Source organism: Rhipicephalus microplus, chromosome X, assembly GCF_043290135.1.
Source record: "Rhipicephalus microplus isolate Deutch F79 chromosome X, USDA_Rmic, whole genome shotgun sequence".
In the NCBI taxonomy this organism is placed as follows: Eukaryota; Metazoa; Arthropoda; class Arachnida; order Ixodida; family Ixodidae; genus Rhipicephalus; species Rhipicephalus microplus.
Genome location: NC_134710.1, coordinates 439,293,297 through 439,316,820, shown reverse-complemented (window position 1 = coordinate 439,316,820; position 23,524 = coordinate 439,293,297). Strand labels below are relative to the sequence as shown.

Below are 23,524 nucleotides of genomic sequence, written 5' to 3'. Positions count from 1 at the left end.
TTTAGAGTCAAAGATCGAAAAGTAAACAACTGTTGAGTGGGCGCCTGAAGGCTTCGGACAGTTTCCCATATTCGAGACAGGGGTTTTGTGGGATCAAGAGAGCCACAAAATACCGTCCACCGTTGCCTATTGAGCTTATCGAGGTGTCACAATACATGTCGTTGTGCTTGACGTGCTGTAGATAGGTCAGATGGTGATTTCGTCCTCCTGTATTTCCTCTCTGCCCGGCAACGAATTGCACGAAGGTATTCATATTGTGCGTCAAGTTGTGATCTTGGTAGCGACACATTCACAAGTTACGTATGCGTTGTTAAGGCTGATGCAATAAGGTTTTCTATTTCAGATATAGATTGAATGTTCCCGCACTGAGCCTATACAGAAGCTTGGAATCCTGGCCAGTCTACGCTTTTCACAGGCAGGGGAGTCAAACGACAGTGTCAGTGTCGACTTGTCAGTGTTTGAACTATTACCATGGCATTCTGAGGAAGTGTTACAGAAACGTTGGTATCTAAAAAAACGGTAGCTCCTGCCACAAAGCACTGTCCGTTCTTTAGTTCGCTTGAAAAATCCACATTTCGCTGATTGCATAGAAAACAAGCGGTAAAGTAGACCGAGTAAGTAAAATAAAACACACCATTTACTTCATTATTTGCGCCTAATCTAGCCTATTTTAGAGCTATGGTAGACATTTTACGAGATGTACGGTAGAATACCTGCTATGTATGAATATTAAGCACGAAGTTAGGCATATAAAATATCTCAGTGCTATTTTTCTTCCACTTTGATTGGAGGAAAGCAGTGGTCCGCAGTGTGCTTTAGCCATAGCATCTATAAAATTTCGCCAACTGTGAACATTGGGAAATAAGAATGACCGAGACACGAGAAGGAATATTCATTGCAGCTCTAGTGTTAGTATACAGAAAAAAAGACATTAAAGTTGGCTGCCATACGCGAATTTTTAAGCTGTAACATTGATTTCAACAGTCATGAGCTCCATGTAATAAGCAGGCCTTGTTAAGAGAGCACCACTGCGTTTTTTTTTACTGTCACGAATTATATGTAAGCAATATATTTTATAGCAATGTATGCAGAGTACTTGAGATATGAAAAAAAAGAGACATGTTTATTGCCTAATTCTTCTGAAGCCTTGCCCTGTATCGTAAAAAAATAAGGCTAACCACTGCAAAATTTCAAATATAAACCAAGTAAGGATTTATTATGTCACTGCTAGTTCTGCTGTGGATTCTTACCTGTGCTCTTAATTTTCAGTTTGTGGGGAAGGACTCGTGGAGAAGTGATCAGTGAGGAAGTGCTGTTTATTACGGCTGATCTAAGAGATCGAATTATGTCCATTTCTTCCTCCTGTTTTGTCATTCTTGACAGCTGTTCGAGTTGCCTGAAGAACACAAAAAACCTCACGGCGTCGTCAGTAGCTCTGAAAAACACAAGAAAAGTAGAAAATAAGCCTAACCTAATTTTAGTTATTGAAACTTCTTTGCTTTACTTGTTGAATGCGTAGACGTTCTAGTTAAGGTGCAGCCTTACAATAAAGATATACAAAGAAATAAACTAAAGAGAAGGTGAGAACATTCAATAGTGTGTACCCTTTTAAAGTTGTTGTAAAGCAGGGTTTGCAAACACAGGGCCCGCTTTGGCTTGTGCAAGATTGACTAATAAGTCATCCTGCACAAGTCATTTTATAACTTGTAAGTTAGAAGTCCCATATAAGGGCGTCCCAAACTCAGCACGGTATAAAAAAACGAGAAACGGGGAAACGGCGTTACACGAGCAAAGCTAATGCATATTTTTTTCCTGTAAGCCGAAGTAGACGCTAATAACTGTTTCGTTCATTATCAACAAATTTTTGTCATAGTTGTAAGGGTAACCCAAAATTACTCGCCTAATTATTAAAATACCAATGAGGCAGATGTACAAAGCTGAAATTACATCTGTATATGTTACTTCCAACAACGTATTCATTGCGTGCTTATTCTTTTTCTGTGAATAAAGAAAGCATGCAAATTATATAAAAAAAGAAATTGCAACCGTGATGACACGGGGCATTAGAAAGCAGTTCCCTCAAATAGTATTACTAGAAGCTTCCGCTTCTTTTATTTTCCGTTGCCTGAGACAGCGTTTCGCACATTGGCAAAGATTCATGTCGAGCAACAACAGCATGCGCCACAGTTTTCCAGGGATTTCCGCCCAATGGTACGCCGCTATTGCCATTCATTTCCCACGATCAACTGTTTTCATTTATAACGCGGCCAGATCTCTGTTTTGACTGAATACAGTCGGGCTGTGTGAAGAAGCCGGTGCGTTTCTTCAGATGGGATATAACACAATCTGCATTTTTCTTTCTTTCTAATTATTTTTCAGTGCTACTAGCAATCTCAAAGCGAGTTTATTTGAAGCCGGCCTTTTCTGATGCACGCAGCTGTGTAGTCGCGTGTTATTTTTCTCAATTCGCGAGCTTTCTTTACTATAGAGAAAAAAACATGAGCCCTTAGTTAGTACGTTGTTGAAAGTAGCAGAGACAGAGGGCGTTTCAATAGATGCACATCTGCTTCATTGACATTTTGATAGTTGGGCGAGTACTTTTTGAGTTACGAATATGATTATGACTCAATAACTATTTATCGCTAAGAAAACTAGTAGTAGCTACTACAGTACACTGGGAAGTTTTGGTTCGCGTAACGCAGTTCCTGTTTGTTTCCAAAATTGGGCTGTATGGTAAGTGGGATGCCCGATACATGTAGTGAATGCTTCTCTAACAAGTATTTTCGTGAGTTATGCCTATGTGACTGGTCCGAAGCATTTTTTTCGTGACACACCCCATGCGGTCTCCATGCATTGTAAACAAAATTGTACAAGGTACAGAATGTATGCTGATTGCGAATAAAAAGCTTATAATGAAATGTATATAATAATTTACTTTTGTTTTAACATTTTTCAGCTTTCATTGGATATCGCCTTATATCAGCCTTCATAGGATATCAGCCTTATAGAAAATACAAAAGAAATGAATTTCAACACAACGCAAGAGACCTAGAGCGGGAAGATCAGTGGTTATTGTTGTACTGAATGAATTCATCACGCGATAAAGGTTTACCATGCCCAGGCAGCGCATTCCATATTTCTATGATGTGGACAAAACACTGCAATTACAGGAGTTTGTTCGGTGATTAAAAGGAGCATGTTCAACTCATGATGCTGTCTAGTGAAAGTTAGTTCAGCAGGTGTTATGTAGTCGCAGAGTGAAGGAAATTGTGGACTGTGACTGGGAGTGTAAATTATCTTCAATGATGCGAGGTGACGACAAATAGAGAGAGTAGTAAGCTCAAGGCTATGAAGATGAGAACTAGGTGAAAAATACCTGTCACAGCGACGATTTATGAAGCGTACTTCTTTCTTTTGGACGCATTCGTTTTTTTTGTCAGAAATTTTGTAGGATTCCATATGACAGAGCCACACTCGAGTATTGGGCGAACTTAGGTTTTCTGAGTAAGGAGCCTTGTATTAGTTTGGGCCAAACGTAGCGTACGTGGCAGGTACCTCAGTTTTCTAGGGGTACGGTTACACATTACTTCAATGTTATGTGACCAAGTCAGATTCTTAGAAAATAAAATGCCTAAGTATTTGCATCCAGACACAATTTTCCAGAAGTGAACCTACAAAACTAATAGGCAAAAGAAAAGAAAAATTAGCGTTTTGTAAATGACATGAAGAAAGTTTTGCGGAAGGTAATTTGAATCTTCCAAGCTTAACACCTTCATTCGACTTATGCAGATGGATCAATAAAATTATTTCATCATTGGTGGTTTTCGTCATATGGTAAAAGACGCACTCGTGCTCGTACATGCGAATTTTAACGGGAATTTTATGTGGTAGATTTTTATGTATATTAGGAAAAGTACAGCGACTAGAATGGAGCATTGAGGCACGCAAGCCGTAACACTAGAAATAGTTGATCGACCTGAAAAGAACTAAATTGTACGTACTGAAACCGGTTTCAAAAAAATTCAATTAACTAATGCTTGAAGGTTGAGGGTGACAGAGTGCTTTTCTAATCGTTTACAGTGTGGTACAGTATCAAATTATTTTGAAAAAACAATGAAGATCGCAATATTTGGTCACCAGCATTGAGAGCTGCAGTGATATTTTAAATGAATAACTGAGTTGGTTTGTGACCACGTCGAAAACCATGGCAAGCATCGCATAAAATTGTATTTGACTCCAGAAATTCTATGATGCCTGTTTCTGTTATGTGTTCAATATTTTTGCACGAGTGAGATGTAAGAGAAATAGGTCTATACTTATTAAAGACTAATTGTTTCACAATTTAAAGACAGGAAGAGTTTTAGCGGACTTCTATGTTTTAGAGACCTTTGAGGTTTGAAGAGATTTCTGGAAAACGACAGTTAAATGGTGACAAGTTCATGATGAATATCTTGTGAGGAATGCAATGTCTATTTTCTCCACACTATTAAAATCCAAACTTAAAATCAAGCTCAATACTCCCTAACTTCAGGAAAATATTAATAATTAAATTTTGAGACTGTTTTAACAAAGAGGAACGATGAGGTTGTCATAAGAGAAAACAGATATGAAATAAGTGTTAAAAACGAATTTCCTCCTTCATAGAAATAAATTGAGTCGTACGAACGGCTTTCTCGGCACGTTTAACACACCACAAACGTCCGAGTCGTCGCGATAGATGCAATCTTTCTCGATTCATCTAAGACAGCTCTGAATTAGTCATCTTCGTTTCCAGTGGAACGAAATGTGCATGACACGTTTTAACAAGGTCCCGGAAAAATTCCTTTTTAGCATCAACATCATCAAGGCAGCTGATCATTTCACACTGGCTAAATGCAGTGCTAAGTGTATTTATAACGGAAACATGATCCGCAGGTTAATGTCAAAAAAATTATTATATAGACATTTTGATTTAGGAAGAGGATAAGAAATAGATGCAAATACTGCCGTATGGTATGATATCCTGTCCACTACAGTGCGCTCATACCCGAGGACTGAAAAAGATTAAATCCATAATCGCCGTACCTTTTAAAGCATCTCAGACTGTTTGTTTATGACCGTAAATCAATGAAAAGTGCAATGCTTCTCTCTTCACTTTAAAGTCACCATTCTTCGATGCCAGCGAAGGCCATTGTATATCTCGAACGTTGAAACAACCTGGCATAATATGTTTGGAGCGTGAGGTGCGATTTTTTAAATGAGTTAATGAGGGAAATGAGTGAATCAGGGAAATAAAAGGGTCCACAATGTGGTCAGGTGGGTGGTAGAAGACGCCAACAACAAGAGTAATGCCTGAACCAACACGGGCAGAGAAAATGGCATTTATCTCCTAATTAAGTACAAAAAAGGTAATCCATCATCTCGGAGTAGTTACCGTCCGATCTCACTCACCAGCATACCATGTAAATTAATAGAACATGTTCTTTATTCTCACGTAACAATAATAGTAATACCCCAAAACTTTTTCCACCCCAATCAACATGGCTTCCTATAGGTACTCTCGTGCGACACTCAGTTAGCCTTATTTATTAACAACGCCAGTACCAGCCTGGATAAAAATGTTCCTGTAGATTCACTATTTCTTGCTTTTGAGAAGGCATTTGACAAAGTTCCATAAAACAGATTATTTCTGAAGCTATCTTGTCTAAACCTTCATCACGCTGTATTTACTTCGTTACCAAATTTCTTAAGTAACCGTAAGCAGTTTGTATTCGCAAACTCGCACTCTTCTAGTTCATCTCCAGTTCTCTCAGGAGTGCCTCAAGAAACAGTTTTAGGGCCCTTACTATATCTAGTTTACATTATTGACTTGCCAAATATTATTCCATCTAACATACGTCTATTTGTTGATTATTACGTCTTCTATCGTTCCATATACACTTGTAACGAGAATTTAATTCTCTAGCTTGATCATATTATTATTATGAATTGGTGTGATACAAGGCTAGAGTCTCTTTATGTCTCTAAAACCTCATTACTGTCTTTCCACCGCATCGCTACGTAATTGGCAGTTCTAACGGTTCATCTGTTCAATCCTATAAATATCTCGGTCTTTCCTTATTCAAGGATCTGACTTGGTCAAATCACAATTCGAACGTGACCAACGATGCTAATCGCGTTCTTGGGTATCTGCGCCGTAATTCAAGTTTCTGTTCTTCACCCGTCAAACTGCTCGCCTATCAAACATTTGTCTGACCTAAAGCTGAGTACGCATGTGCGATCTGAAATCCCCGTCTCTCTAACTAATCTAATACACTTGAATCTGTGCAAAAACGTGCGGAAAGGTTTATTTATTCGACCTACTCTTACCACACAAGCGTCAATAAACTAAAAAGCCAAGCTAATCTTCCTCTACTCGTAACAAGGCGTAAAGTTAAGCGGCTGTGCTTCTTTCATAAGACTTATGATTCACGCATCGTTACGACAGTCATATAAGAATTTCATCGTCACTCTGATCACATCAAACAACCACTGGCTGTTTACCCAGGAAAGACTCTCAACTCGGCCCATCAGCACTCTCTTTTTATCGAAACAGCAAACGACTGGAATGATCTGCCAACCGACGCCGTTGTCATCTCCAGCCCCATTCATTTTCTTGAAACAATCGAAGACATACTCTAACAAAACCAAGTACCAAAACTCTTTACTGACCACAAATGACATTGTTCACAATATATGCCTACCCCTCATGTGAAACCCCTGGATGCCTTTGAGGTATAAAAAATAAATAATAAATGCCTTCAGATTGAAGGTCATTCGCCTGGTGTCACACGGATGAACGAAATGGCATTCGCCCTAATGCCATCGCCAGAACTCATTCGACTGAAAAATGCGCACTCTCGACGGCACAGCTGATGAAGTAATTGCATAAAACCACATTTGATTTAACTGAAAGGAACTTTTTGCGTATTTTATTTACACTATTCACCTAAACAACTGCTTAAAAACTTCTCTTCGACTGGTAGGCGTTGTAAAATAAATGCGCCAGGCGCCACTTTTTTTTTCCGCTGCGGAACTGACTAGCTTTGGCTTAAGTTGCTACACGGTCGGTTGCAACGTCATGAAACAAAGTAACGAACAAACTCTAACGGCAGCGTAATATGCATACTTTTAATTATTATCGAATGTGTATGAAGCTTGTAAACGCTTGTTTATTTTTTTTATTGCTACTCAGCCGATGCTCTCGAGGAAGGTGCTGCGATCGACATCATCAAGGCAAATGCCATTCGCTTTGGACATGTAGCAGCACCGCCGAAAAAAATGTCATTCGGGAACTCAATGCCTTCACTACCGAATGTCATTTTCTATGCCCGTGTGGCACGGGTATAAGTGATTCAAAATACACTTTACACTCAGTTTGCAACAGAGCATCAAGTACGAAAACCTTCAGGTCATAGTACAAGTATTAAGTGATCCCTCCCCCACTACCTTCACCTGTGTGAGTTCTCATAACACTAAAACCTGGTAATGACACGTCGGCGTCAGATATGTCCTCATGAAACCACATTTCAGTAACTCTAATGATATGGGGGGAAAAACACAAACTTCATGACAAGAAGTCGACGAATTTATTAACTAAACTTCTGGCATTATTAATTAAAATGAGTGGGTTCATTTAGCGTAACTGACTGGATTTGCAGGGAAGGCAAACTTGATCGGGGCAGACAGAAAGTTAGGAGGGCCGATAAGATTGAAAAGTTTTCACTATATTGTGGCAGCAGAGACCACAAGGCCGGGTTGATTGACGGATCTCAGAAGAAGCCTTTCCTGTGCTGTGGGCGTAATCAGGCTGATGATGATATTTATGAAAGTCCATCAACACTGATGTTAGAGTGCGGACGTAAGCTTCGTTGAAACGAAAAGCATGCTACAGTGTGATTCACAATGGTTGACCTCGTAGCAATACACTAAGAAAGGGTACGTATCATGTTTACATCATCGGACGCCATTGTGCGATATTGTATTTTGTATGTAACACTTCGAGCCTGCTTATAACATGAAACGTAAAAAGTTGTGCAGTTTTAGATCAGTGGCGTAGGCACGACGTAATACGAGAAGCTAGAGGGTGAAGACGAAGTAAAATGCAGGTAGCATGTTTGTGCACCTGATGTTGTTCGCCAGTGTACGATCTAGACATTGCGAGCCACACATAGTAGAAAATCTCGTGTCGCAGAAACACAATACTTCAGATAGGCCCTTACGCCTCCATGATGCTTCTAAGCTTGCACAGCTACTTTGTAGCCGTGCCCTTGGTGGAAGCACTGTTACTCTCCATGTAACTGGTACAGTCACAAAGGAGGGTACTGCAAAATGAAGGACCCATTTTGCACTTTTCGAGACAAAGATCATTGCTCAGAGCGCATAACTGCCCCCCGCTGAAACCATTACCAAGATGAGTTTCCTCGGAATTGGGCTTAATTGATGCACGTAAGTTAAGCAGGCCCAATATATGCCACGTTTCTTTTTAAATTTTTATGTAAACCAGTCAATTATTCTCACGGCGTAATGCGATGTATTTTTGGACAATGTAGCCACCGCAACTACAACCTCTCTTGAGAGGTTGCACTACGTGATCCCTGGGTATATTACGCGACATGTGGGGACATCTCTTAAAAGCCAACACAGATTTATTAGTGAAAAGTGGTTCCCTGCCTACGACAATCGTAGGTGAAGTGGTACCTGTTGTCGGTAGGATAATGCAAAGTCTTGTCTTCTTAGAGTGTCCAATAGGTCACGCTCGACTAAAATGTGAAGCAGTGTTAGTGCTTCACCACATCTGTCACACAGTGGTGAATCGCCACCAGACATAAGATATGAGTGAGTCATGTATGTTAGTCCAATTCTGAGACTTCTTAATGTTACCTCTGTTCGACGCGATTTCGATACTGGCGGCCAATTACCAAGGTGCGGCCTAATAACGCGCAGTTTGTTTTTTGTGTGTGTCCATTCCTCATGCTCTGTCAATAATCTCTGAGCTTTCGTTAGATAGAGGCTTTAAGCTCAAGTGCTGGAATAGATATGGGTGTAGTGGCAGTGCTTTCGTAGATGGATGCGGCAAGCTTGTCTCCCCTCATGTTGCCTTGCATCTCACGGAGTCCTGGCACCAAGCACACTACGGCAAGTTGTTTAAGTCTGTAGAGTGTGCATATTAGGGAGTACTAGGGAGTAACTGAGGTAAGTACGTTTTTGGTATTAGGGAGTGCATATTAGGGAGTATTAGGGAGTAACCTGTCATAACTTGAGAGTGCTTGCCAAATGTGCTCCACCCCATTCTTATTCTTCTAGTTACTTCAATCTCGTGGTTCGGCTCCGCGGTTATTACCTGCCCTAAGTAGACATAGTCTTTTACAACTTGAAGTGCACTATTACCTATCTCGAAGCGCTGCTCTTTTCCGAGGTTGTTGTTCATTACTTTCGTTTTCTGCAGAATAATAATAAGACCCACCTTTTTGCTCTCCTTGTCTAACTCCATAATCATGAGTTGAAATTCGTCCCCAGAGTTACTCAGCAATGCAATTTCATCGGCGAAGCGCAGGTTACTAAGGTACTCTCCATTAACTCTTATTCCTAACTTTTCCCATTCTAGGCTTCTGAAAACCTCCTGTAAGCACGCGGTAAATAGCAGTGGGAAGATTGTGTTCCCCTACCTTACACCCTTTTGGATTGGTATTCTGTTGCTTTCTTTATGAAGCACTATGGTAGCAGTTGATCCCCTGTATATTTCATCCAGGATGTTTATATATACTTCATCGACGCCCTGATTCCGCAGTGTCTGCATGACGGCTGATATTTCCACTGAATCAAACGCCTTCTCGTAATCTATGAAGGCTATGTATAGTGGTTGGTTATATTCTGAGCATTTCTCTATTACCTGATTGGTAGTATGTATGTGATCGACTGTTGAGTAGCCTGTTCAAAATCCTGCTTGTTCCATTGGTTGAATGAATTCTAATGTTTCGTTACTATGTTATCAATTATCTTTGTAAATAGCTTGTAAAATACAAAGAGCAAGCTGATCGGCCTGTAATTCTTCAAGTCCTTGTCATCTCCTTTCTTATGTATTAAGATAATGTTAGCGTTCTTCTAAGATTCTGGTACTCTTCCCGTAAGGAGACACCTCGTAAACAGGGTGGCTAGGTTTTTTAACACAATCTGTCCTCCATCTTTCAGCAGATCTTTCACCTGATCTTTCACCAGCACCTTTGCCTCTTTGCATACTCTCTAAAGCTTTTCTGACTTCTTCTATCATTACTGGTGGGGCGTCATCTGGGTTACTGCTAGTTCTTATAGTAATAAATTCGTGGTTGTCCTGGCTACTGTACAGATCTCTGTAAAACTCCTCCGCTACTTTATCCTATCAATATTAGTAGTTACTTTGCCTTCTTTGTCCCTTAGTGCATACATCCGATTTTCGCCTATCCAAGTTTCCTCTTCACTGCTTTGACGCTTCCTCCGTTTTTTGGAGTGTGTTCAATTCTCTTCATGTTATACCTTCTTACATCGGATAGCTTACGTATATTAATCAGCTTCGAAAGCTCTACCTGTTCTATTTTGTTTGTTGTACTTGTGACTTTCATGATTTGACGCTTCTTAATGAGATTCTTCGTTTTCTGGGAAAACTTGCCAGTGTCCTGTCTAACTACCCTGCCTCCAACTTCCACTGCACACTACGTAATGATACTCGTCAAATTATTATTCACTGTATCTACGCTAAGGTTGGTTTCCTCACTAAGAGCCAAGTTCTTGTTCTGAAGCGAGACTCTGAATTCCTGTACTTTCCCTCTCAGTGCTAGCTCATTGATTTGCTTCTTGCTTATCAGTTTCTGTCGTTCCTTCCTCAAGTCTTGGTGAATTTGAGACCGTACCATTCTATGGTCACTTCATAGTACCTTGCCAATCACTTTCACATCCTACACGATGCCTGGATGTGCACTCATTATAAAGTCTATTTCGTTCTTGTTTTCGCCATTAGGGCTCCTCCATGTCCACTTGCGGTTTCCTCGTTTTCGGTAGAAGGTATTCAAAATCCGTAAATTATTGCGTTCTGCGAATTCTACTAGTAGCTCTCCTCTGGCGTTTTTAGTGCCGATGTCATAATCTCCTACTGCCTTGTCGCCAGCCTGCTTCTTCCCTTCCTTTGCATTAAAGTCTCCCATCAGTATAGTATACTGTGTTTTTACCTTACTCATTGTCGATTCCAGGTCTTCATAGAAGCTTTCAACTGAAGCGCCATCATGGCTGGATGTAGGCGCTAAGCCTGTACCACCTTCTTCTTGTATCTTTTATTCAGTTTGATTACTACTATCCCTCAAGAGGAATGTATATAACAGCTGTATCTTGCCGGTACTTAGCTACGGAGCAGAAACCTGGAGAAAGAGGGTTTAGAATAAATTGAGGACGACGCTGCGAGCAATGGAAAGAAAAATGGTAGGTGTAACCTTAAGAGACAAGATTAGAGCAGAGGGGATCAGGAAACAGACTGGGGTTAAAGATATCATAGCTGAAATCAAGAAGAAATGGTAATGGGTCACACATGTAGCGCGTAGACAGGATAACTGCTGGTCATTAAGGGTAACTAACTGGATTCTTAGAGAAGGCAAGCGAGTTAGGGGGAGACCGAAGGTTAGGTGGGCAGATGAGATTAAGAAGTTTGCGGGTATAAATTGCCAGCAGCAAGCACAGGACCGGGCTAACTGGTGGACCATGACAGAGGCCTTTGTCCTGCAGTGGACGTAGTCAGGCTGATGATGATCATCATTTGGGAGTAACTGAGGTAAATACGTTTTTTGTTCTTGAGAGTTCTCACATATTTTACCACACGGAGGGACTCCGTGTAAATTACTGCTTTTTGTAGTTCTAATTGGTTGGTGTGATTAGCGGCCACAATTATTGCGTAAGCTTTCGCTGTGAAATTCCTTGTATCTGGATGCAGAGGGCCAGCGTTCGAAAAGGATGGGCCGACAGCAGCTTAGCACACATAAGAGTTAGACTAAGAAGCAACTGTCAAGAACTCGGGGCGTGTGCATTTGTGTTTAAGTTCTAGGAATTGTGTGTGGATATGGGCAATGGGCACGTGTTTTGTAACTGCTAGGAAGGACACATCGCAATTCACAGTCTACTGCTCCCATAGGGGCGGGTATGCTGCATTAAGGCTCTGTTCAAGTTTCCTAGGGTAGACTCTTCAGGTGAAACAAGTAGGGTTGTGTCATCGAAGGCCTGTGTTGAAACAGAGTAAGCTCGACAAATCATTAATAGTAGAGCATGAGGGACGCTTTCTGCGTTCACTTCAAGTAAATATACAAATGAGATGTAAGTTTTATGCAGATGAAGCGACCTCTCAATGGACTCTATGTACAGGCTTTCTATGGGGCCGGTGCTAAAAGCACCGGTAGAAAAGTAGATGCTTAAACGGTGGGTAGGATCCAGCATTTGCCATTATTTATGGTTTTCATTGAATACCGGTAGCAGAAATGGAGATCGAATGATTATATTTGTGAAAGAGTAGGTATTGTTACCGTGGCTGTATTATGAAGGTCCTTTCCGATTCAAGATACAGGCGCCAGGAGAGAAAACGAACTGTTCGAGTAGGCAACCTTACACGTCGCAACGAGAGTCTCCCCATAGATAATTATGAGCAATAAAATCTTCTTGGACAAAATATGGTTCGGGAAGTTCATCAATATTGGACTGGAATTCATGTTTCTGCAGCTGAAAATGTTGAAGTAAGTATATACAGAAAATAGTGACGGGTTTGTTTAGAAGCATCACTCGAACAGCCACTGCCTCAAGAGACGTCTGGAGTTTGAATCATGTACATGCTATCCCTCCCTTATCTATAACAGCTACCCCTACGGATGATACCATGGCATCATTGCGGTCCTTTCAAAAATAATGTAACGGTGTCGAAAGTTGGTGTGTTTATATTTTAAGTGTGTTTCTTGTACACACACCACTTTTGGTGAGTGCCTGTGCAGAAGTTCTTAGACATCGTCCAGATTTGTAAGAAGTCCTTTGATATTCTACTGTATAATTTCTGTTTCCTCATTGAATAGAAAGTAGTGCATTGTATACGGAAACGAAGAGCCGCGCCGCACTTCCGCCACCAAATGAATCATGTGTGTGTCCCTTCTCTCATATGAGACACTGGACGCCCATCAAAGGGGACCGCTGTTGCGTGTTTGCGACCTCGCCTGGCTAGACGCAGTGGGAGGACCCGACGACCCTGGACTCGCCTGCGTCTGTGGCGTGGTTGGTGTAGCATTCTTGACTGATTCCACCATGGGGGCGGCCACCATAGCCATTGACTCACTTTGCGTGACATTTCCTAGTGGTGGAGGGGGATGCGACGCTGTCTCCTGACGTGCGGCATCAGCGTAGGTTGTGCCTTGAAAAGACGGATACTTTTGGTGTGCTTTTTGAAGCACATGTTTTTGTAAATCTTTAGTGAAATAATGTCGGTTTTTTTTACACTGTGAACGAGAACGTGAATATACCACATGGTCTCTGGCACAGTGTACACAGTGTGGGATTTTAATGCAGGTTTCCATAGCATGGCTTTGGGTGCCGAAATTTGAACAAGTAGCACAACCACAGTATCTCTAAGAACAAAGGCCGAACCTTTGGTCTCAGTAACATTTGCGAGGATTTAGTGTATAGAGTTTGATCGGTGTCGAGTGTATACATTTTATATTGCTTGTGGTAGTTTACTTGTGGCAAATGTGAGTACTAAGTGTTTTGTGGGGATTTGCTGACTGCTTCTTCTATTCAGATTTACTTCACACTAGTTGAATTCTGCTGTTTCCAGCACTCGAGGAGCTGAGCCTCCGTTAGGTCAAGAAAATCTTTTTGTTAAACAACTCCACGTGCAGAGTTCATGCATCGATGGGGTGTTACACTGATGGGGATGTCACCGAATGTTGGAAAGTTCCTTGGTTTCTCAAATTATATTCGTCACGGACTTCTCTAAACAAGGTTTCCACAAGCCATTTTTGTAAATTTATAGCCATCACCTAACGTGGTAGTCCATTATTGCGATACTACGAACGGGGACACTGTTCTGGCTGTTTTGTTGGGCTTCTCCCTGTGTACCACATTATAATAGGGAAAAAATTTTCTGGTTTGCTGAAAAATAGAAAATTCTTCTGTGTGCGCGCGCTTTGAAGCGGCACAAATACTGAGGAGCGGAAATATTCTATGCATGGTAGTAGGATATACCTCAGTAACGATGGGTGCCACGCACGATGGAACCCACAAAAAGACGCTACAAAGGTTCGCGATATGAGAAACATGCATCCGCCAGCCATGCGCCACTACGATAACCCAATTAGCGTATGCCAAGATTGGCTAGTTGCACACGGTTAACGCGAGCCGCCAAATGAAAATGAGAAGTTAAGGAACAGCTTAGAAGACAGCTAAGACACATGAGAAAGAGGACAGAGAAAAAAGATCAGAGATGGAAATAGGGAAGGGTGACCGCCGATTTCCCCGAAATAGGTCAGCCCGGGCGTGCTGTTTGTTAAAAAAGAATTGACGATGAAGAATAGAAAGAGTACTGGTCTTCAAATTCACGTGCTGCAACAGCTACCCACGGAGATGGTCTGTATTTTATTGTCAATAAACCCAGTTCTTATTCACAACGGGAGGCTCGATTTTCTAGATGTGGTGACAAAACCCATCGGAATAGCAAACCACGCCGATGAACCGAGAGTAGTCGGCTTCTCGCTTACCGATTTGACCAACCAAATTGCAGTTGCTGAACGCATTGACGCAATATGGAAGCTCTCTAACTGAAGCTTAAATCCGAGAGAGCCCAATTAAGGCGTTTATGAATGAGTCAGAAGCAACACTCGCCTAAGAAATCGTTACGAAAGAGGAGCTTTGCGTTCTCAATGAATGCCTCAACCAGCTTCACACCGACCTGAAGGCCACCGACTGCAACGTCATCCGTCTACTATCAACCGTAGAAGCGGAGACAGAGTTCGACCGGGTTGTTAAATACAACAATCAAGGCACAACCACGTCAGAGAAGCTGAATTATAGACTACGCCAACTTTCAGATTCCCAGAACCGCGTACTACTACCGGCGGCACGTACTGAACCCATGTCGCACATGACCAAGCCCACCTTCCTACTTTTGAAAATCGACCTCAGGAAGGTCGGTGGGCAACTGTCACCATGGACGCTTTTTGGGGAGCAGTTTCGCCAATTATTTCACAACAACGGTATGCTCACTGACGTAGACCGCTTCGCCTATCTACGTTCGGTTCTGACCGGTGACGCGGCATCGGCTAATGCGGGACTTGCATCCAGCAACGGCAAGCTGCAATTGTGAAGCCCTGGACATTTTAAAACAACGCCCCACCAAAATCGATGTCATCATTCAGGCTTAGATGCAGCGACTCATCGACATGCAGCCAGTGCAGTCCTCGAAAGATGTTCGAGGACTTCAATTTATTTACGACACGATTGAATCACAGACGCGTGCCGTTAAGAGTCTCGGAGTATCAGAGGATGATTACTCCGTGATTTTCTACCCCATCCTACTCAAGTCGCTTCCTAAAGATATACTCCTCGACATCAATGGGGCCACAGCACGTCAACGCACAGAGGACCCAGGATGGCCCACCCAGGATGCCCCCCCCCCCTAGTACAGAAGGCGAGCTATATATCTTTACCGTTTTTTATTCGGACAGAAGTATAGTCTCGCAAACAAACTGTCCTGAACGTGTCTCGAAGGAGCTCATGTCGAAGTGCCAAGGTAGAGATTCACGCACTAGCACGACAGCTTCTTTGCAACATCAACGGTTCACAACCGAGTCACAAACAACATCGGCGAAGCTAGTTCCAAGCAAGAACTTCTGCTTTTTCTTGTGAGGCAAATACCCGTAACATAGAGCAATGCGACTGTCCGATTCCTCTCGAGAAAAAGACGAGTACTTTGGGGAGGCCCATTTTTATGATATACATTTCAATATCATTTGGCGAAAAATTGCTGAAAAAACGTAGCATGTACAAAATGCAATCGAAGCTATGCCAAAACAATGTGTGGCCCTCGGTTGCTGAATTCTATTAACAGTCCACAAACATGAAAAGCGGCAATTCAGCCTAAAATTATTGAAACTGGCAGCTCTAAATGGCTTCTGTTCATTCATACAGCTACAGATAGGGCCACCAGACAAGGAAACAAATGCGTAGTTAGAGTTTCATTCGATAGAGAAAGCCAGCACAGTTTCATCACTGAGAATTTGGCTCAAAATATAAATTGTCGCGTACTGAATCACGAGAACCTAATGAGGCGATTTTTAGGACGACCACATGATGAGAAGGCTTTCCAGCATGTGCTCGTTTTTTCTACATCTCTGCATAGTCAGATGCCACTTTCGATCAAGCCCTCTTCACAACAAACATTTGTCACCAGTCTATCCCACGACTGCATCAGGCCTTCATCGACAAGCTTGAACAGCAACGATATTACTTCTCTGACGTTGATCAAGCCGGAAGCTCAAACGCGTTCGAGGTCTTGGTGGGTCGTGAATAGTAATGGTCACTTGTCACAGACAATACGCCAAATTTGGACGCCGGACTCAAGGTCGTCAACACTAGTTTAGGCTGGACTCTACATGTACCAGTAGCCTCCTCCTCTGCTATCACGTATCGCAATGATGCAATTTTTCTGAAGGCAGGGACAGACTGTAAATTTACAACGAGCAGTTATCGAGACTTGGAAGTGATAGAAATAAAACTGGAGGAATACAAGAGCACCCCGGATGAAAACCCAGTTCTGTATTTTGTCAACGGCACAGTCATGATGTAGCATCAGCCCTACGTGGCCTCTCTCCTACATAAACTGACCATTCTCAATAACAACAATAGAGCAAACGCAAAGACATGTTTAAATCAGCTTCACCAAAAACTTCGCTGATGTCCTCATTTGCTAAGAGTGTCATGTTGGCATACGCAATCACGCGAAAGATGGTGCAGCTCAAAAGGTCATTGAACATAAAGCAGAGGACACTGTGTATTACATGGTGCACCATCTTCCATGCTTCGAGTATTCGATGCTTTATCTCATGAAAAAGCAGAATTCTCATTTAACGACAGTCTCCATACTGCACCGAACCTAAATGCCGATCTCATGGGTGCCGATCTCCGCTTCAGAAAATGGCGCATTGGCTTAGTCGGAGACATCGAAAAAGCCTTTCTCCAAGGAAGCGTTAACCGCGAATACCGACATGCATTGCACTACTTGTGGTTAGAGAAAGCGCCACTACAGTTCAATCATTGCCTAAAGTCGCAACCTTTCGCAGGCAAGGGTACCATTTGGCACGACATGCCTCTTTCTGTTGGCGGTCATCATACATCATCACCTTGATCAAACATCATCAGCTTACACCAAAACGACCACATTACTGAGGAATTCCAGATATCTCGACAACATTTCAACTGGAGCGAACTGGGTCGAAGAAGCGGCTGCGTTTGGAAGCTGCCGAGTTACTTCAAGTGCATTGATGAAGCTACACAAGTAGGCTCAATTGACCTACGCGCTGGGCAACGTGTAACAAAGAAGCGATACCAAACGCTTCATGCTACCGACGATCTCCCGCCTATACAACCCCCTCGGCATGTTCACTCTTTTCACAATACGGATGAAAAGCAGTTTCCAAAAGCTTTGGCACATGGGGATAGACTTGGAGGAAGAGTTACCTTTGGACGTTCTACATGAATGGAGGACTCGGTGCAATAACCTTTCACACCTCTGTAACATAGGAATACGTCGGCTCTACCAACATAGTGGACGTGGACTTGGCGACAACTCCGCACTCCATTTCTTCACTAACGCAAGTTAGTCAGCCTATAGTGCAGCTTGCTACATTTGCACAACAGGATATACAAACAACAAAAGCTGAACAATTGCTTTATGCAAGTCCAGAGTAGCACCATTGATAAAAATAGGTCTTGTCGGACTCGTTCTGCTTGCTTGTTTTATCTCAGCACAAATGTACGACTATGTGCGCCGTCAGCTGGACAAGGCCATCACTTCAGTACAGTTTTGAACTGACTCAATGATCGCACTGTACTGGAGAATCGAAGATCCTAACAAATGGAAAGATTTTGTTCGGCATAGGGTAACGGAGATTCAGAGCAAAACGGGCATACATACATCGAGACTCTGGCCAAGAGAGCAAAACGCAGCTAATTTTTTAACGAGAAGACTGTCCGCTTACAACCTAATAACAAACTCAGTCTGGTAGAGGGGACCCAACTCAATTACATGTAAAAAAACGAATGCCCTACACACCAAATCCTCAACTCCATCGATAATCCACTGAGCATCACACAGGAATTAACGCATTGGGCAACATGTTTGGAGTTGTCGTTTGAAAGGAACCGCCCATTCAGTAGATTCATAAATAGAGCTCCCTCTTAAGTCAACACCCCTTTACAGCTTGGATACTAAGGTTTCGACGAAGATGAAGCGGAAGTTCTCGTTACATGGAGCCCTGACTGCTAAAGAAATACAAGTGGCCGAATTATATTAGATAGAAAAAGTACAGAGTTCAGCATTTTATCAGGAAATTGAGTGCATTCAATGGGCAGCTCAAACCTTGAAGGGCTTTATGCTTCGCGATGAGACCTGCTTCCTCAGAAATGGAGTTCTTCTCGTCCAGGGACGCTTACAATTCAGCAAAAATCTCACGACGAAAAGCACCCAATTGTATTACCCAAGAAGCACCACTACTGCAAGCTTCTCGTCGTGTAGTACCACTGTCAACGCACTCATGCAGCAGTTTCGAATACACTTGTTCAAATAAGGGAGAGATTCTTGATACTACGAGGATGAACACTGATCAAGAAAATTATCAGAGGGTACATAGGTTGGCAAAGCTCTAATGTGAGACATTTGTCCGAAGTAGCAGTGCCGTTACCACCTGAGAGAGTGACCACCTCGGAACCTTACAAGTAACAGGACTGGACTTCGCCGGTCCACTATACATAAAATACTAAGATGACTACACCAAAATTTACATTTGAATATTCACGTGGGCCGTGATTCGAGTAGTTCATATCGAATTAGTCGAAGATATGACTGCCGCAAGCTTTCTTGTCGTTTTCTGATGCTTCGTCTTGAGGCGAGCTGTTCCTTCTGTTATATATTCAGACAATGTCTTACCGTTCATGAACCGCAAAAAGAATTTTCGACACAATGGCAATCAATGACAAATGAAGAAGTTTGTAGCTGATTCACCAACAAAGGATGAACTGTATATTTATCACCGATCATGCACCATGGTGAGTGGCTTTTACGAGACACTTGACAGGTCTGTCAAACTGACGAAGAAATGCATATGAAGAGCGTCTCTTACAGAAAAACAGCTACAAACTACCTTAACTGAAGTGGAAGCTGTCATCAATTCTCGACTATTCACATACCTTTATAATGACTGTCGAGAGCTAGAACAACACACTCTGGCTTACTTTCTCATCGAAGGGGAATATCTGCACTTCCCGACGTGACTCACGCCGAGATCACTGTCTATATTTGTAATGTGTTACCTATGTGACAACAAAAAGAAAACACTCAGAATTTTCAGAGAGCGTTGGTTTAAATAATACCTCTCGGATTTGAAAGCAATGCCTTTTCCCAAATAAGCGACTCTGTCTGACCGAATCAAGAAAGGCGACCTTATTTTTTTTGAAGAGATCAGAAAGCCCCGACAACTATAGAACGTCGTTTGAATAGAAGAGCTCCATAAAGGAAGGGATAGCAAGGTCAGATCCTGTACGTTGAGACTAATGAGTGGAACTACCATTAAACGGGCCGTTAAACACCTTTACCTTCGGGAATCAAGCTTTGGATGAACTTTCACGTGCGGGTAGTTTGTTGAATAAGGATCGACGATGAAAAGGACCAATAGTACTGGCCTTCGGATTCACGCGCTCCAGCAGCAATTTATAGAGTCAGGCAGCGCTTTATAGTAAATAAACCCATTTTTTTCTAAACGGGAGGCTTAATTTTCTGCACCCCCAGAATCCCCTTTTCCCCGACCCGACTCAGCCACGCACGGCTTAGCGTGGAAGAAAAACGAAACCCCCCCCCCCCCCCCCCGTTAACTCGGGTCCATGGTGTCAATACGCGCTACCGCCTGCTTGCGCAGATATGTTGCTGTGGGGATCAGGAAAAGCAGGACACAGGCTTTAAGATAATATTTCAACAAGATCAAGTGTTGATTATTTAAAACTGGTCTTATACAATGTCATTCGCACGAGAAGTATGAAGAGTATCGTGACTTCAAGAATATGATGCACTTATATCGGGAAGTCCCGCCGCGGTGGTCTAGTGCTTAAGGTACTCGGCTGCTGACCCGCAGGTCGCGGGATTGAATCCCGGCTGCGGCGGCTGCGTTGCCGATGGAAGCGGAAACTCTGTAGGTCAGTGTGCTCAGATTTAGGTGCACGGTAAAAAACCCTAGGTGGTCTAAATTTTCCGAACCCTCCACTACGGCGTCACTCATAATCTTATCCTGGGTTTAGAACGTTAAATCCCACATATTTATCAATCATATAGCTGGAAGTAAAACGAAACTAAACGACATTAGAAGAGTAATAACACCATACATATTCTGAGGAGTCCGGTTATGGTTCTTTGCTTTAAAGTTAATGTGCACTGAAGCATGACAAGAGGCGGTCCCATCATCTCTTTATCTATGTAATAACAGAAGTTTCGTGCAGTTCATAGGTTTCGGTAGTCTTGTGAAGATAGTATTTCATTACATACGAGTGACAGACCTTGATGGATGCAATGACACCAAATAGCTATCAATACTTACGTGTCTTGGACAACACCCACAACTTGCAGTTCATTGTGGTATCCTTCCAACGTTGTGTCATGAATCGCATACAAGAATTCTCTTCGAAAATTAGAAGCAAACCGAAGCGCCTCGTTAGAAGAGAATGCGTAAAGTTGCGGATTCCTTCCGTTCAGAGACATGCTACAGGCGTATGTCTTCACACCTGAAAGAAAGTACGGCAATAGTTTTACGTCTGCCTTCCTAATCATGTAACGGTTTTTTTAATAGGTGCGGTAGCTCCATACTGTAATTTGGAAATTCTGTTTGATACAGTGTTAGGCGTTCCAAAGACTTTCAGTTCCTCTCAGCAAAAATAAATGCAATTTATGAAGTGCACTCGCATTTGTTATAAAAAAACTGTTTGATAACAAGGTCATCTACTTTTATATTACTTTGAAGCTAATGTCTTTTAGCGCCACCCTGCGCGGGGCCTCAAGCAAACGTCTTTCGAGCAGCCAGGATAGAATTATAAAAGACGCCATAGTTGAGAGCTCCAGTAATTGGATCACCTGGCATTTTTCAGCGTGCACTGACTTTGCATAGTACCCGGAAATGTACTATTTCGCCTTCGTAGAAATGCGACCGCGACGGCTGGAGTCGAAGACATGACCTTAGGGTCAGCCCATAACCACAGGGTGTGCAGGACATGAATAACGTTTTTAACACTACAGGAATGTCACTTTTGACGTTATTTTATTGTGAATTTACCAATACGCATGTCTTGCAAGACTTTTTTAAGAGTTTATTTTGTAATGACCGTGTAATCCCTAACATGAAAAGAGAATTAGGCAAATGACTTTACGAACAATATTTGAATGTTCAACATAAAATAATGTTTTGGAAAGTACTTGCTCTGGGTTGAGCAAGAGTGCGCAGCATTGCTTGACAGATAAATGCAAAAAGCATGGCAATGATATAGGGACACGTGACAGCCGCCTACAGCGTTTCAAGCTTTGCGCATAAACTGAAATTGCTTCAAAGCGCCAATGTTCATGGATGTACCTCTGTACAGACGGCTGGGCTGAGAAGCTGTTCTTCCTTACCTGGAAAGCGGACGAGTAATTTCTTTGACTCCACCGGTCGAAAGTCGACCACATTTACACCTTCGCACCAGTAATAACCTTGCAAGTAGGAGTTCTCTGGCGCAGCTTTCTCGATAACCAGAACGATGTCATTTCCGTCAGCTGTTCTGACCCGGTCACCCAGTACTGCGATGCCGTCCTTGTACCAGAGAACGCTGCCGGGAATTATTTCTGCTGAGACGCGGCACGTGAGCACCATGCGCTGGCCCCTGTCTCGGCGCTCAACGCGCAGCCATGGTGTTCCTGTCAAAGGAAAAAAAATACTATTGAAGTCACCCAGAATCGCATGTTCAATAAGTGTACTTCAGTTATGCGTGAAAACAGCGTGCATATAGACGGAACGAAGACAAGGTAAGAAAACAGAAGCGCTAACTCTCAACTGGTGATTTACTAGGGTACTGTACAGACTAGTCAGACACTTAAACAGAATGCACCTCCGCAGAAGAGCTTGCAAGGCACCATAACCATCCCATCTTTCTATGAGCCTCAATATCATTCCTGACCAACTCCTCTGCGTATGTTCAGTACGCTCATTGTTTAAGTATTCAGTATATTCTAATCACCAGTTGAGAGTCAGCGTTGACATTGTGTTACCTTATCATCGTCTGCACACTGCTTGCCCATAATGCGCGTATGAACAACTATCCCCACCTTCAGTATTGATTGTTCAGTTATTAGGTGTTCCGTAATACGCAATAGAAAAGTCGTGTTTCATCAATTTTCAAGCTAGGTAGGACACATGATATATGGTCAAACACAAAACTTACGCTCTATTTATTGTCACTGGCCGTGTGTTCATCACCTCCAGTGAATCGACACCCATGTCTGGAGAATTTTCAGTTCGAATACGCGAAGAACTTACGCGGTGACGAAACTTCTATGAAACATGTGTGAATACCGGGATCTTTCACCTCTAGGCAGATTGTTGACCACCGAATCCGTGTACACTGCTGTTAGTTTACAGCGTGCATTACCTGTAATTTGACTTTTTGTTCCCGCTGAACAAGTTCGCTCAATTGAAGAGTTTCATATCTGCAATTCTTTATTGTTGCCTTATTCAATGTCACAACCACGTGACATAAATCATGTTCGTATGAAAAAATGACAGAGAACAGTGAATAAACACAACAATAACAGCAATAATAATATTAAATATTAATATTTTTTTGTTATTAGTATTATCAATAATAATAATATTTTATATAATTGTTATTGTTAATAATGTAATAGGAATCATCACCATTATTATTATTATTATTATTATTATTATTATTATTATTATTATTATTATTATTAACATTACCGTGGGTTTTACTTTCCAAAACCACGGCATCATTAGACACTATATTGGAGGGCTCCGGAAATTTCGACCCTCTGGTGCTCAGTAACGTGCACTGACATCGGACGCTAAAGCAGCCGCCACCACATCACCTCCGAAATGCGATCAACGTGGCCATGATCGAACGCGCTACTTTCAGGTTAGCACCTGAGGGCCGTAAACACTAATTCACCGCACAACAGTTGGAAACTCGGCTTGCTGTAAAATACAATAGG

At 42.2% G+C, this 23,524-nt stretch overlaps 1 protein-coding gene across 5 annotated transcripts in view; it reads right to left on the bottom strand.

Moving 5' to 3' along the window:
- LOC119160896 (uncharacterized) overlaps positions 1-23,524 on the bottom strand; it is a 493,888-nt gene that overhangs the window by 156,450 nt on the left and 313,914 nt on the right. For all 5 annotated transcript variants that reach the window (XM_037413166.2, XM_037413167.2, XM_075880528.1 and 2 more), the window contains 3 exons: positions 21,932-22,213; positions 20,868-21,051; positions 1,251-1,435 (listed from right to left, as the gene is read on the bottom strand). In XM_037413166.2, coding sequence (XP_037269063.1) covers positions 1,251-1,435; positions 20,868-21,051; positions 21,932-22,213 — 651 coding nt within the window. The remainder of the gene's footprint in view (positions 1-1,250; positions 1,436-20,867; positions 21,052-21,931; positions 22,214-23,524) is intronic.